The 13,379-nt window shown below is 38.6% G+C and overlaps 1 protein-coding gene across 1 annotated transcript in view; it reads left to right on the forward strand.

The window, feature by feature from the left end:
• Positions 1-13,379, forward strand: part of ACSS3 (acyl-CoA synthetase short chain family member 3) — a 70,010-nt gene that overhangs the window by 10,483 nt on the left and 46,148 nt on the right. The window contains exon 5 of the mRNA XM_082498384.1: positions 6,949-7,100. Within this exon, the coding sequence (XP_082354510.1) occupies positions 6,949-7,100 (152 nt within the window). The remainder of the gene's footprint in view (positions 1-6,948; positions 7,101-13,379) is intronic.

The raw sequence follows: 13,379 nt of genomic DNA on the forward strand, positions 1-13,379 counted from the left end.
TAGCTGATGACATTTTTTGTGTTAGATAGTATGGATCAATGTGTGAGGTTAATTTTCTGCTATATGGTCTTCACACAAGCTAGAAATCTTTGCTTTTGTATTTCACTTGGAATTACTCATACAGAATAGACCTTCTGGGCAAAGTTAAGAGATAGACAAGCACAGCACAGGCCTGCACCTTCTTAGGTCAACTATTGTGTGGATTGCTAACTCTGCAGTATATAATAGTCCTCCAGTTAGGATCAATTTTGGTTTTGCAGTACATGGTATAGTAAGTTGTTGACTGTTTTAGCTAAAGACTTTGTAGACCAAATTCTTATTTGTATGTGTAGGACTGTGAGAAATCTCAGCATATGCTGCTAAGAGCTGGTCTTTGCCGTGTCAGTGTGTGTCATACGTATGCTAATATAACCATATGCAGATGGCTGTTCATAAAAGTAAGCCTACATGCTATGTAAATATGCCTGTATAGATATTAATCACTTTTTCCCCCCTCATGTGTATGACTTTCTCACATTTCTGTCTTTAATCACCCACAGTTTTCAGTTGATGTATTCAACTGTTCTATCCACTAGTCAAAATGTATTGCTTTTGATTTTTTTTTTTTTTTGTATTTTAGAATCCTATTTTATGAATAATAAGGTATTCTTTTAAGCTCCTTTGCTTTTTAATCAAGAAATTTTGGAGGCAGTGAACATGTAACATACCTAATTGGAGTGTACTGACACTAAATGTGTGAATTCAGCTGAAATTTGGAGAAGAAAGAAATTGAGCTCTTTTCTAGGCTGATTTTACAACTTGCACAATTTACCTAATGTTGGGAAGTTTTCAAACCCCATCTCCACCTTTATTTCATTTCCAGATGCTCAGTATAGTTCTGGTGTGTAATTCTGGGGGGCTTCAGTGGCTTCAGGATCTCTACAAATAGTTAAACAGAGAACTTCAGTTATAAATGACTTTCTCTAGAAAAACAGAAGTGTAATAGTAAAAATAATAGTTTTTATTCCTTTTCAAGGTTAATTCTATTACAAAATAGTATTTTTTCTAGTTTGTCTGGAAAACCCCCAGTGATTTCCCTCTAAATTAATGGAATTTTAAGGCTGGGGACCACTGTGGTTGACGTCTCTGGTATTCTGCATAACAAGGAGCAAAAACTTCACCCGGTACCAGAATGCACATTTATAGAATCAAATATCATACTAGCTTGTGTATTAAATTACTGTAGTCTAATTAATGTTAAACACCTAATAGATGTTAATTAGATTCTTCATTGCAAAGGGATTAGCTCATCACCACCACACTAGTTAAGTAGAAGAGGAAAGTGGTATGAGAAAAATGGCAGTTTCTCAGAGACAAGGAAAAGGCCTTGATAGTTTTATAGTAGCTATTTTTGACCACTGATACACTGGACCACATTAAAATTGGTGTATGAATTTGGAAGAAGAGAATCACTGCAATGAAGAGGTTTTCATTCTAGGAAGTATAGAGTAAGACAAGAAGGAAAGGGGAGGAAAGCAATGTGTTCCTTCAGGAGTCTCTGTTACATGGTTGTCTTACAGTGAAGTTTTATCTCTGTGTGAATGCGTGGGGACCAAGATGGTTATTGCTGCTATAAAGGTACCTCTGAATTTAAAATGTGCTGGTTGTGAAAATAAAAAGGGTAAAGATTCTATTTCTTTAACAATGAGTATTAAAGAAATATCGGAGTTAATATCTGATTTACCTGTATGTCTGCTTTGTGATTTTTGCTCTTGGTGAGAACATTATCAAACAGTGATAGTACATTTCCCATTTTTCTTTTTCTGAGATGCCACTAGTTGGGTCTTCAGACAGTGTTTGTGACATCAGTGTCATCTTTTTGAGGATTAAAAATGGGAAGAAAATGAAGGCTTCTGTACGTGCAGGGAGAAAAATAATGTTTACAAAGAGGAATAGTGTATAATTTTTCTTCTGCTCAGAAGACTGTCTTAACAGTGAATATTCATAAATTTGTATTTAAAGGTTTTCCTAAGTGGTTGCCTAATGATGGGTTTTGGGTTAGGAAGTATCAGTATGCTCTTTAGATTTGGGGAAAGATGATCTCATCCCCTTTGCTGAGGGACAACGACTATTGAATATAAACTGGGCTGACTTTATACCCTCACTTCTTAAAGTGATTTGTTTATTTTTAAATTACTTAGTAGGTGACAACTTGTCATTTTAACAATTGCTATGGAAACAACGTGCTTTCAATTTGTACTTGCTATAGCACCATTGTCAGGAATGTGAAAACAGTAATGAATTCCTTTGAATATAGCAAGGTTTAGCAAGGTTTTCTCTCTTTTTTTTTTTTTTTTTTTTTTTTTTTTTTATATAATCTGTCCTGGATTGTTTTTCTCCAAGGCATGACAAACTTCAACTATAAATAAGCTACTTGAAGTCTCACAGCCCACTCTGGGTTGCTCTTGCTAATGGGATCGCAAGCTGTAAGCAACAGAGCAGCATAGGAAGGGGATGTCTAGCTACTACCTGTGATGTCAGGAAAGAGGCAGCATAGTAGTACCAGTGCTTGGGACTGTGAATTGGAGCTAGGGTAAGAAGAGGATGCCCACACTTGCGAAGGAGCCATGCGTTAAGGACTTCATTTGAGTGGTCTAGATCAAAGGAGGAGCTATTATCCCACACCGAGCTGTAACAAAACATTGCTGTGCATGCAGAGCCTTCCTCACAACACTCGCTGGGGTCCTTCCAGCCCCTGCTGTTGCAGCAAATCTGCAGGGTACGCAACAACAGCAACAGGTTTAAAAGTACTGTCATTTAGCACAGCTGTTAGCAACTTAACGACATCCAGCCTTTCTACAGTTTCTGTAAGCCATTGTCATCAGTTTACAAAGCAAGCACTGCCTCTGGAGTTTGCCAGTTTTGTGATCTTTCTGCCATCATCCATACTGACCGTATTTGTGGAGCAAATTCAGAAGGACATACCATCTCAACTCCTTAGTAGAGGTTTGACAGCAGGGCCAGCAGCGGAAAGACAAATACCTCCATGAACATATTCTTTTGTATCCTGATACATCAAGATTTTGTTTGTGCTCTGATGTCAGCAGGTTTTAGTGGCAATGAGCTCCATGTATAATATTTGCTATGCAGAGAGAATTTCCTCCTTTCTTCCTTTCTTCCAAAAGTTTGAATTTATCTTTAATTGAAGAGGCCCTTGTTGTTAGGGACCAGACAGAAATGGAATTGCTGAGCTGTTACTGATGTGTTGGTTATTTTATTATAGCTCCTCTTATATGTCTTTTTCCTCAAGTAATCCATGCTGGTGGCTTCTGAATTTCTCCATAGGAGAACTTTCTATCCCCTTGATCATTCTTGCTGCCTGACTAGGGATCTTCTTTCATAGTCATGTACTATCCATCAACACATCCTGCCTGAGGACGTCTGCTCAGCTGGTAGACACCTGATAAATTACGTGCTAAGTCTAGGTACTTCCAGAAGGATGTTCCTATCTGTCTGTTTGTCTCAGAATCTCTTGGTAGGTTATTAAAAGTAAGTCTTTTCTACTTGAATTCTCCTAGCTGATATCAGAAGTGTCTGTTTCTACTTTTTTAAATTAGGTGAAGCAGATCACTCTCTTTCTGACTGCCTTGTTCTTGTTCACTGTGCTCTCAGTTCCTGCCGACCACAGATATTATTGCCAGTAATTTGAAAATAAATTTTCATCTCCAATATTGATGCAAATTTTGAATAGCAACAGGTCTTGAACTGATCCCTGCAGAAATACAGTGGAAGCATCTCATTTGCTCATAGTCCCCAACTGACTCAGCAATCTGTCAGCATATTCTGAATTTAATTACCCTGTGCTTTATGGTTTTATTGCTAACTTTTTAAAAATCAAAATTGCATGTGGTAATAAGTCTCTCATGGCATCTTGCAATACTTCTTAAAATTTTTGTATAATAAATGAGAACTCTCTTTGGCAATTTTATTTGTAGTTTTTGGGGCTCTGAAATTAATTTGCACTGTCTTGGATTTGTTTTGCTTATGTCAGTTTTTGTTTATGCATTTACTAAACCATGAACAGCTGCCCAGGCACTGGGGAATTTTATCTGCAGAATCAGTAAGAATATTTTACAGCTGGGCCAGATTTCTTTTTTCCTAAATGAATATTTTAAGTGTCGCCTTATTCTTTGCGTATTATTTCCTATCTACTGTCAGGGGAATTTGCCATTCCTTTCCTTATGCTGTTTGTGCTGTTTTGTTTGTTTTTCTCGTAGCCAGAGAATGGTACTTCTCCAAACCAAAGCTTCTGTAACTTACCTGTGACATATAAAAATCAACCTGTCAGAGTCCTGCATGCCTACCCGCGCACTCCTGAAGGTTTAGCTACTTGTGTTCAAGATGCTCCAAGGCTCAAGCTCGCTGGAGGTGTGAGGCACAGGCACGGCTGCGACTTAGCTCAGGCGGGGACCAGGGGTGAGGGCCTGAGTGTAAATCACTTCCTGAGCACAGAGGGGCTCCTTTTAGCTCTTCTCACAACTCTGCTGTTTTTCCAGTGGTCTCATCCAAGGTTACCCAGCTGCGCTATGGCAAACCTGGCCTTGAGCATCAGCAGCCAAGCCCCTAAGAGGGAGTGGGTGTGCTCAGGGCCAGACATGGCTCTTTTCTAGGCTCTGGACATTTCCATTTGGTTAATAATAACAGCCTACTTTATTGCTGGCAAGCTAACCAATTTCAGATTGCTCCACAGTTAGGTTTGTTTCTGTCCAAGATGTTTACAAATGGTGCTAGTTTAATTACATAATTAATTAATGAAAATTTTATGGAAGTATAAAATTTCTCAGCCTGAGACTATTTGTTTAAGTGTGTGTTAGTGATGTGGGCTTGAACTCCTAACCACATGGTTGCAGATCTACAGGTATAGTGAACATTATAGGGAGATGACATGAACTTGAATAAACAGATTCATGAACAAATATTGATGAACGCTTGGATGAATCCATGAGAGTTGCCATGAAGAAATGTGCAAGAAGGATGTTTAAAGACAGTCTGGTGAATGATTTTTCTTTGGGAACTGTGCATTATAGGACAGAAAAAAGGACATAACTCACTTTTTTGGCAAGCAAATCGCATTCTTTTTGCATTTCTTTTTGGTAATTTAGGATAGGATATTAGCAAAAAGAGACTTTTTGGCATTGGTGATACTCCTCCCTGCTACTTTGGCTGGGGACTGTTTCTTTTGTTTATTTTCTCTCCATTTGCTTCTCACCGTCTGCTCCATCCTTTTTAAAAAAAAAAAAAGGCTTTTCAGTTGTGCATCTGTTTTGTGGTGGTTTTTTTTTTTTTTTTTTTTGCTTGTTTTACGGTGATTCTCTGCTGCAGCGCTTCTCTCACCAGCAGTACCTCACTGTAGGGCTGCAAAGCCAGTGGTACATATCTGGCCTTGGGCATCCTACATTCTTTAAAACTGCCAGATGTTTCATTAGTGCTCTTGCCAGTGCTCAGGCACAGCTGGATGCAGGGCAAGTGTGGGGGTGTTGCAGTGGGGAGGACAGGTGGGAGAGACGGAAAGGGATGAATTCCTGTGAGCCCGCATCACAGCCAGTGTGCTGCTTTTTATGTTGGGATGGGGCAACTAACTTGATTAGTGTGTATTTTCATAAAGACATTTACTGTGTTACTAGTGCCTCATTATCAGAATGAAAATAGTGGATTTATTAAATTCTTCAAGGTATTCAAATGTCTGTGTTCCTTTTGCATCTTGGTAAAATGAAAAGATTTAACTAGCATTTGTATACTGTTTTTTTTTCCACTGGATCTATTAATCTGTCTTTTCCAAATTTACACTTGCGCAAGGATGGTGAGAGTATGAATTTGTCTTGTGACTAGTGAACTGCTGTAAAGGTGGTGACATTTCAGTAGTGAAGCTTTCTCTGTGTTTGTGGCTTCTTGTGTAAAGCATTGACAAAGCTGTGTTTGCAGTATGAAAAGTGTACGTTTCTCCTAACGTGTGCTCTGTCTAAGTTCATCTTCCAAGTGTGTCCTTTCGACTGAAAAGGTTATGGCAATACCTGTAGAGCTAAAGTTCGTTCTACATTAATATCATCTTTTCATAATTTCAGAATATGTATGGAGCAGTTCATGCACTGTGGTAATTACATACAGTAAGATTGTGATTATATGATCCTGCGCTGACTGCTCTTCATATTTGCAGCACCACAGAAAAGTATTTTTGTTTATTTTTTGTTATTATTACTTACCATTGGACAATTTGTCATATCTGATTACTTCTGTTTATAATTCTCCTGACTATGTCCCCTAGCTCAAGACAATGTTTAGTTTAAGAAAAAGAAACAACCACAAATCAGACCATAGGCTGGTAGCACACTAAAACAAAAAAGGGGTCTTTGGCTTCTCTCCAGTCTCTGTGTGGGGTAGCAGCACAAAGGTGTCAAGAAGCCAGATGTAAGCAGCTAAGTGGGAATTTTTCCACAATTCAGACAAAATTACTAGGTAAGAAAAAGCTGGCATTATGTCCCTTAGGACGGTGCATGGATGATACAGCTGCAGTGCTGCTGTGTCCAGAGACTGCTAGCTCAGTGGGACTCTGGGTGTTTTGCAGGCTGCTTCGCAATAAGGGTAGGTGTAGACATGACTCCCTCTGCTGCCAGTGTAATAGCAGCTCTTTGTGGCTGTCTTTTCGTTCACACATCCATTTGTCCTCTTTCTCTAAGTAGCAGCTCGTATGTGCTGTGTTCATGCGAGAGATTGTGCCCAACGCTTGTGAATTTATTTTTACAAGTGAATACACTCATGGTATTATTATTTTTAACAAAGCCTTCTTTAAAGTCTTACTTGAAATTACTTCTGTTGCTGTGCTACCGCTGCTGTTACATGTTCAAACCTTGAACTGTCAAGGAATTATGAAGTATTTTTATCCTGTGACATTTTAAATTATTCTCTCCATAGGGGAAGCCTGTGGGAACGCCAGATGCTGGTGCCTATTTCCGTGTGCTAGCAGAGCATGAAGTAGCTGCCTTCTTTACTTCACCAACTGCAATTAGAGCAATCCGTCAGCAGGACCCTGAGGCAGCCTTGGGAAAGCAGTACTCTCTGAAAAGGTGAACTAAGGATACACTGGAAGCATTTCTTACAGAAACAGGCTGGATGAACTAAGAATAGCAGAGTGTCTGGGGCTTTTCCCACCTCTGTAAAGCAGAATTTAAATGTATTCTTGACAATTTAGGTGTACGTGTATTTGCTTGTAAATTTATATTGGTAGTTAGGAGGAGATGAAAGCTGTTAAAAAGATTATGACTCTAAGGTTAAGGGCTCTTACTGAGTTAGGATTGTTTGCTCACCCTTAATTTTACTCCACTGTGTTTATACTCTGTAATACAGTCTCGGATTACGTGGTCCCACACTGTTTTCCCACATGACCTCTCATTTCATTGAGTGCACAGGATCTCTAGTGTTTGTTTAATCAGGATAGTCAGTGTTTTGTTTATCTTCCCATAACTTAGTTACTGTTTATGGTTATGTGCTCCAAAGACTGAGCTATCTGCTGTCTGGTACTGTTTTTAAGGTGTTTACCGCTATCCTATCAGCAAGCTTCAAAATCATGACTGAGCTCAGCCTCACAAATCCCCTGTGAGATGAGAGAGTGGTATTATCTGTATTTCGCAGATGGGAAGCTGAGGCACAGAGAGATTAAGGTCAAAGTCTTCTGTATAGTTTTGAATATCCAGTCTGAGCCACTGAACTACCACTATTTCAGAGTTCCTAGCGTTATATGGTTAAAATGTGTTATTAGCATTATATTAACAAAATGCCTCTCACACTGACTTGCATCTCTGAGTGTTCAGGACTTCTACGGGCCAAGTTTCTGCATCTTATGGCAAACATTCTAAAAATGAAAAATACGTGGTTTTGGACCACATCTAATCTTGAAGTTGAATAATTTGCTCAGCATCAAACAAAGACTGTGTCAGCCTGTATAGGCAGTATTCAGTCCTAAGAACATCTTTTATCACTCTTGTCCAAAGAGAAGGAGAAGATGCAAAGCCATGTAGCTTCATTAGACCTCCACGTTCTTAATTGCTTGGTAAAGTTTTGTTTATTAGTAAGCTAGATTTATTCCTGAGGTATTTATTACAAGTTCATCATTACTTTCTTCCATCTGTTTTGAGTGCTATCATCAATCCTTAGCCCTCCTTGAAATAGGAAACAAGCTCGTTTGAGACCCTAATGCACTATTCTTCTATGATGTTTATTGACAGGAAAGTGATTCAGATGCTAGAAAATTTAATTGCTCTTCCTCAGCATTTTTAGGCAATGGCTAAAATGACTTAGTCTGTCTTTAGAGTATTCATTTAATGGAAAATCTGCTAACTTGCTCTGTAGGTTGTCACATTTTCTGGCCAAATGAGAATTCCAGATAAGAATCTCCTTGCTGGTATCAGTTGCCCCAGATGTAAAGAGGTATTTCATCATTCATATTCAATGCATAGTTAATGAGCTTCTCCATTTGTCTGCAGGTTTAGTTGTCTCATAATTTACTCAGCTTTGGGCCGTGTTGTTCCCTGGTATGTGACTTCTCTTTACTGAACGCCCTAGCGCAGCATTTAATATCTACATGCAGTTGTTAAGAAATGGAGTCCAACAGGTGATTAAAATTTCCATTGTAGAAAAAACCTTGCTTTCCGGTGTTACTTGGATAGACGTTTCCATCCAAGGTCAAGTGAATTCTGTCTGTTTCAGTTTGAAATCAGTCTTAATTTTAGTTCATTTACTTGATCTATGATGCTTTCTTCCCTGTTATATGGTGCAGAATCTTTGAAATGAGAAGTCTTTCTGCTACCTGGGCTAAGGTGTATCCTTACTTACTCTAGAGACTCCAAAACACGTCCATGAATGCATTCCGGAAAAAAGGTTTCCACCATGATGCATTTCATTCCTGAAAAAATGCTATTAAAAAGGTGAGGAAGGTCAATGTCGCTGTTAAATTCTGTTAAAAAAGACAATTACTGATAAGGTACAGAGTTGGTAGGCCATGCCAGCTTCCAGTATACAAGGGAGTACATGATTTACAGGAGTAAATTGAATTATAAGCAGACTTGCGTTCTTTTGAAATGATGTAAGTTAAATAATTTTCTGTTAAGAACTGACATTGGCAGCATCACTGGCCTCTGCATAAAATGATATGTGAGGTTTCCAAAGGTTGTAGCGTGTATGCTTCAAATTCCTTGTTAGCTATTGGAGTTAAATCTTGAAATTTGTTTGCCTTTGACACAAAATGTCATCTGTGTCTTAACCACAACTCATGCATACCAGTAAAAGAGATGTTTAATTTATAATACCGTAGGATAAAAGCCCTGTTCAACCACATATTGTTACAGGATCTAAAGACCCAGGTTTTGATAACACACAGTGCTGCTAAGCAGGCTGTCTGATCATATTGTTGCCTCTTGTGTTTGAAAAACAAGTAGCATCCAAATTCTACGACTCTCATATACCTGAGCATATTCTGCTCAGCTTTTGGAATCTTTTCTCATCTTCATGAGGTAACTCCATAACACAGAGCCATTAACTCTTCCCATATTTGGAATCACACTTCATCCTTTAGTTGACTTAATTGTTATGAACTGGTTACGTCTGATTTCCAAATGATTGACAACTGACAGTTTTGCATGAAATGGGGCAACAACTCAGTAGATTAGATTAACATACAAGTAATAATTTGCAGTTTGTGTCCCATAGCCTACTTGGGTTTCTTGACTTTTGGTCGATTGTGAACATTCTGCCATTCTACATCAAGAGAATCTACAGATTCTAGTTTGTTCATCTGATACCAGATATTGGTGCACTTGCTTTAGAAAGAAATATGAGACTACATAAAAACTGTGCAGAAATAACGAATATAAAGTAGATTAGAAACTCCCATTTTCTGTCTCATAACACCAGAACAAGAGGATTTGAAAATAAAGTAGCAAATTCAAAGCTGTTAGAACAAAATGCTTTCTCATATAGTTGATGTGCTAGAGGGTATGTGATTAAGACCCAGAATTTAGGGCAACTGAAGTACATTATGCAGTTCTGCCTCCTACGCCCTACTCTGTACTGCTATAGATCACATACGGCCATTCCTGTCGGAGTCCTGAGCTGTGTTCATGAAGAGCTTTTGTGGAACTCCCCTTCACCCACACTGCAAGAAGAAGCTGAGCTGTAGCTGTGTTCCATGTCTCTCTGACTCTGTCACCCAAACCTGCAATGCTTGCATCCTCACAACCAAGGTAAAAGTCTATTCAGGGAGGAAAACAAACTCATCAATGGATAAAAATCAGAAGACCTGAAAAGTGCAGCTCAGATTATTACCCATATGAACACTTCTGCTTTTGGGAAATAGTTTGGAGATGTGGTTTCTATTGTGCTTGGAGTGACACAGAGATGTACATGCTGTATTGAACAATTTAGATTGTGTCAGGGCCATTAGGGACCTTGATCTGTCCCCTATATCAGGTTGTTCTTCAAGTCCAGTCAGCTGGACTCTTCAGTAGGGCCTAAAAGCTTGATTGCACTGAATTTTATGTTAGGAATGTAGGCTTTCAGAACAATAGTTTAGAACATATTTATTTAACAGAAAGTCTTTAAGATCTTTCTTCTCCATTAACTGCATCGCAATTGCAGTGATAGATGATTGCAGTAACAGGTACATTGACATGCTTTGAAATTTTAAGTGGACTGCTAAAAAATTATTCAGAGTGGGACGTTTTATAATCATTGCCATCTCTCTCTTGCTATAGTGTTTGATAGGGGAAAATAATTCCATAGTTCTTATGCTTTGTTAGGCTTGTGGGACTTTGCTCTGATATTATTTTTAATGGTTTTGTGCTGTAAATTTGCCAAAGAGCTAGTCCCTCTCCTTCTCACAACATAAGGTTGCTCTTGAGCCTGCAGATTATTAAATCTGATTATTAAAGCTGGCAATTCGGAAGGGAGGTATTCTGCTTTTGGCTCAGGGGATAACATGATTTAAAGGTCTTTTCCAACCCAAACTGTTCCATGATGTCTTAACTTTTTCATTAAAATCTTTTAAGTTCTTGGTGTTTTAATAGCCTATTTTAAAAACAAGGACACTTAACAGAATTTTTCAGCGGTTTATAAAGTTAATGAATTCATAAATTGAATTTTTACATCATAGCTGAAATATTGTGTTCAACATGCCTAATTACAGAAAATTCCATATAATGCAAATTGGGCAGTGCTTAACAGAATTGCTCTGCATGTGAACATGAGTCTTAAAAAACTTTTCTTAAAATACATATTTGTGGTTTTTAGTTATACAATATTTTGTTCTCTTCTGTCATAAGCTTTTATCCATGTTATAACTTTCAGTTAGCTATTAACTGTAATTATCAGCAATGGCTTCTGCTTTACAATAAAAAGCATTCAGGTGCAAGATGTTGATTGGGGTCACACTCATTATAGTCATTATCTTCTAATGTGGGAGATGTGCTCAGAAAGCAGTTTACCAAAATGATGTATATCTATGAGTACAGAAAACTAGGTTTATTCGATGTGAAAGCTGCCTATACAGACCCCCTTCCTTCTATTCCAAGAAATAAGCCACTCCAAGCCACCTTGGGGTGTTAGAATGGAGGGTTGGCCGAAATGCTGTTCTGAAATTAAGGAAATTGAATTCTTTCATCTTCAAGTTCGACACGGTAATGTTTTTCAAGGTCTTCTAACTTTCAGAAGTTTGTAACCAGATGTGCAGTAAGTTGATTTTCCTATATGAAAGTTATTATTATGGTTACCTCTATGATTGTTACTTAGAAGAGACTTAACTGAGAAGTAAAATTACTGAAAAGAAAATTGGTTCTGTTTTACCTCAAACCAGGACAGCTTGGTTCACAGATAAGACCATTCTCAGGCTGTTATATTTAGCTGGTGCAGGGGTCCCTGCCTTGGTGATGAGAGTTCCCAATATCTCTTGCTTGTGGAAGTTTCTTTTCTTGTATTCTAACTATGGATCTGTAAATGGATCTAAGACAAACTCATTGATTTTTTTTAATTCTAGGCCAGACTTCACAGTGGAAAAAACCCCCTGCTCAGTTTTAGGACATGTGGCTTATTGTGCTTTGTGATGTTTCATCCCATGTTTTACTTACATTCTCTCTAGATGTAGCTTTACTCTGTACATTATCCTGCCTTGCATCTACACAGCAAGTAGGTCATTAGTCCTTACGCTGTGAGAAGCTGCCTTTTATGCTAATGGGATGTACCTATCCTCTGGAGAGGAATGGCGTGTGAATATTCAAAGTACACTTTTTGGTTTGGGCAGCCATGTTATGGGACTTCTGTGATCTCTAGATGAGAGGTCAATCTCTAGGTTCCCTCTTAGAGGTATTTCAAGTTCTATGGTTAGAGAGGCTGGTCTGTGCATTTCTCTTTCTCATTTCTGACACCCTTGAGTTACTTGCTCTGCTTTTTCTCGTAATTTCCTAAATTCCATTCTGGACTTCATCTGCATCGAAAGATGAGTCTTGTAGTTTTCTTTCTAAATTACATGCCTCTAAAATGAAATTTGTTTCATGCCCACCATATCTAAGAATTATCTCTTTTTGCACCCACAAGTCTACAAGTTTTCAAAATCAATGCAGTTTGTGTCCATTGCTGAAGGACAAGAGTAAAGTCCTTTGTTCAGTGGTTATCTTAATTCATAATGGACTCTGTGAAGACTTAAAGTGAAACAAAATGCTGCTGACATTCATCTGGTTGTGGTAGAGCGTGCTGCAATCCTAATAAGGGGGCATTTTGGAGAAGTATTTTTAATCCCAGGGTCTGATGTGGGGCCACATGCAGCTCCTAATTTTAATTATGCATTCTGTCATCTCAGAAGCCTTGAGGATTGATGCAGTACTTGGTAGAGTATCTCTGCAGTTTCTCTTGACATGACAGGCTGTTCGTGAAATGTTTAGTCACTTGTAGTGTGAATACACCTGTACAGTTTCACTCAGAGAAAGAGGTTATTTGCTAGTAAGAAGAGTTCTTCTGATGTGCAGTCTGAATCTGTGTTTGCCTCTTATCTTTCCTCTCTTCCCTCAACTCTTTGAGGTTTTAAATTGCATCTCTGGGTAAAATGAAAGTGCTGATGGTGGTGGTCATGCACCGAGTAGAGAGGATTTAGGAGAGTGAAGGTAATGAGACCACCCGGTGCAGGTACTACAGAAGGGAAGCAAGTTCTTTGATCTGTAGTGATAGGGCATGTGCGTGGCAGCTCTGCATTCAGAATTCGCATTGTACCTTGTGGCAGAATTGCACCTGGTGGTTACAAATGGGCATTGATGTGGCTGAAGTGTCTCAGATTGCTACACCAGCCTTCTGGGGAAGGAGGTGCA

Source organism: Vanellus vanellus, assembly GCF_965231255.1.
Source record: "Vanellus vanellus genome assembly, chromosome: 1".
Classification (NCBI taxonomy): Eukaryota; Metazoa; Chordata; class Aves; order Charadriiformes; family Charadriidae; genus Vanellus; species Vanellus vanellus.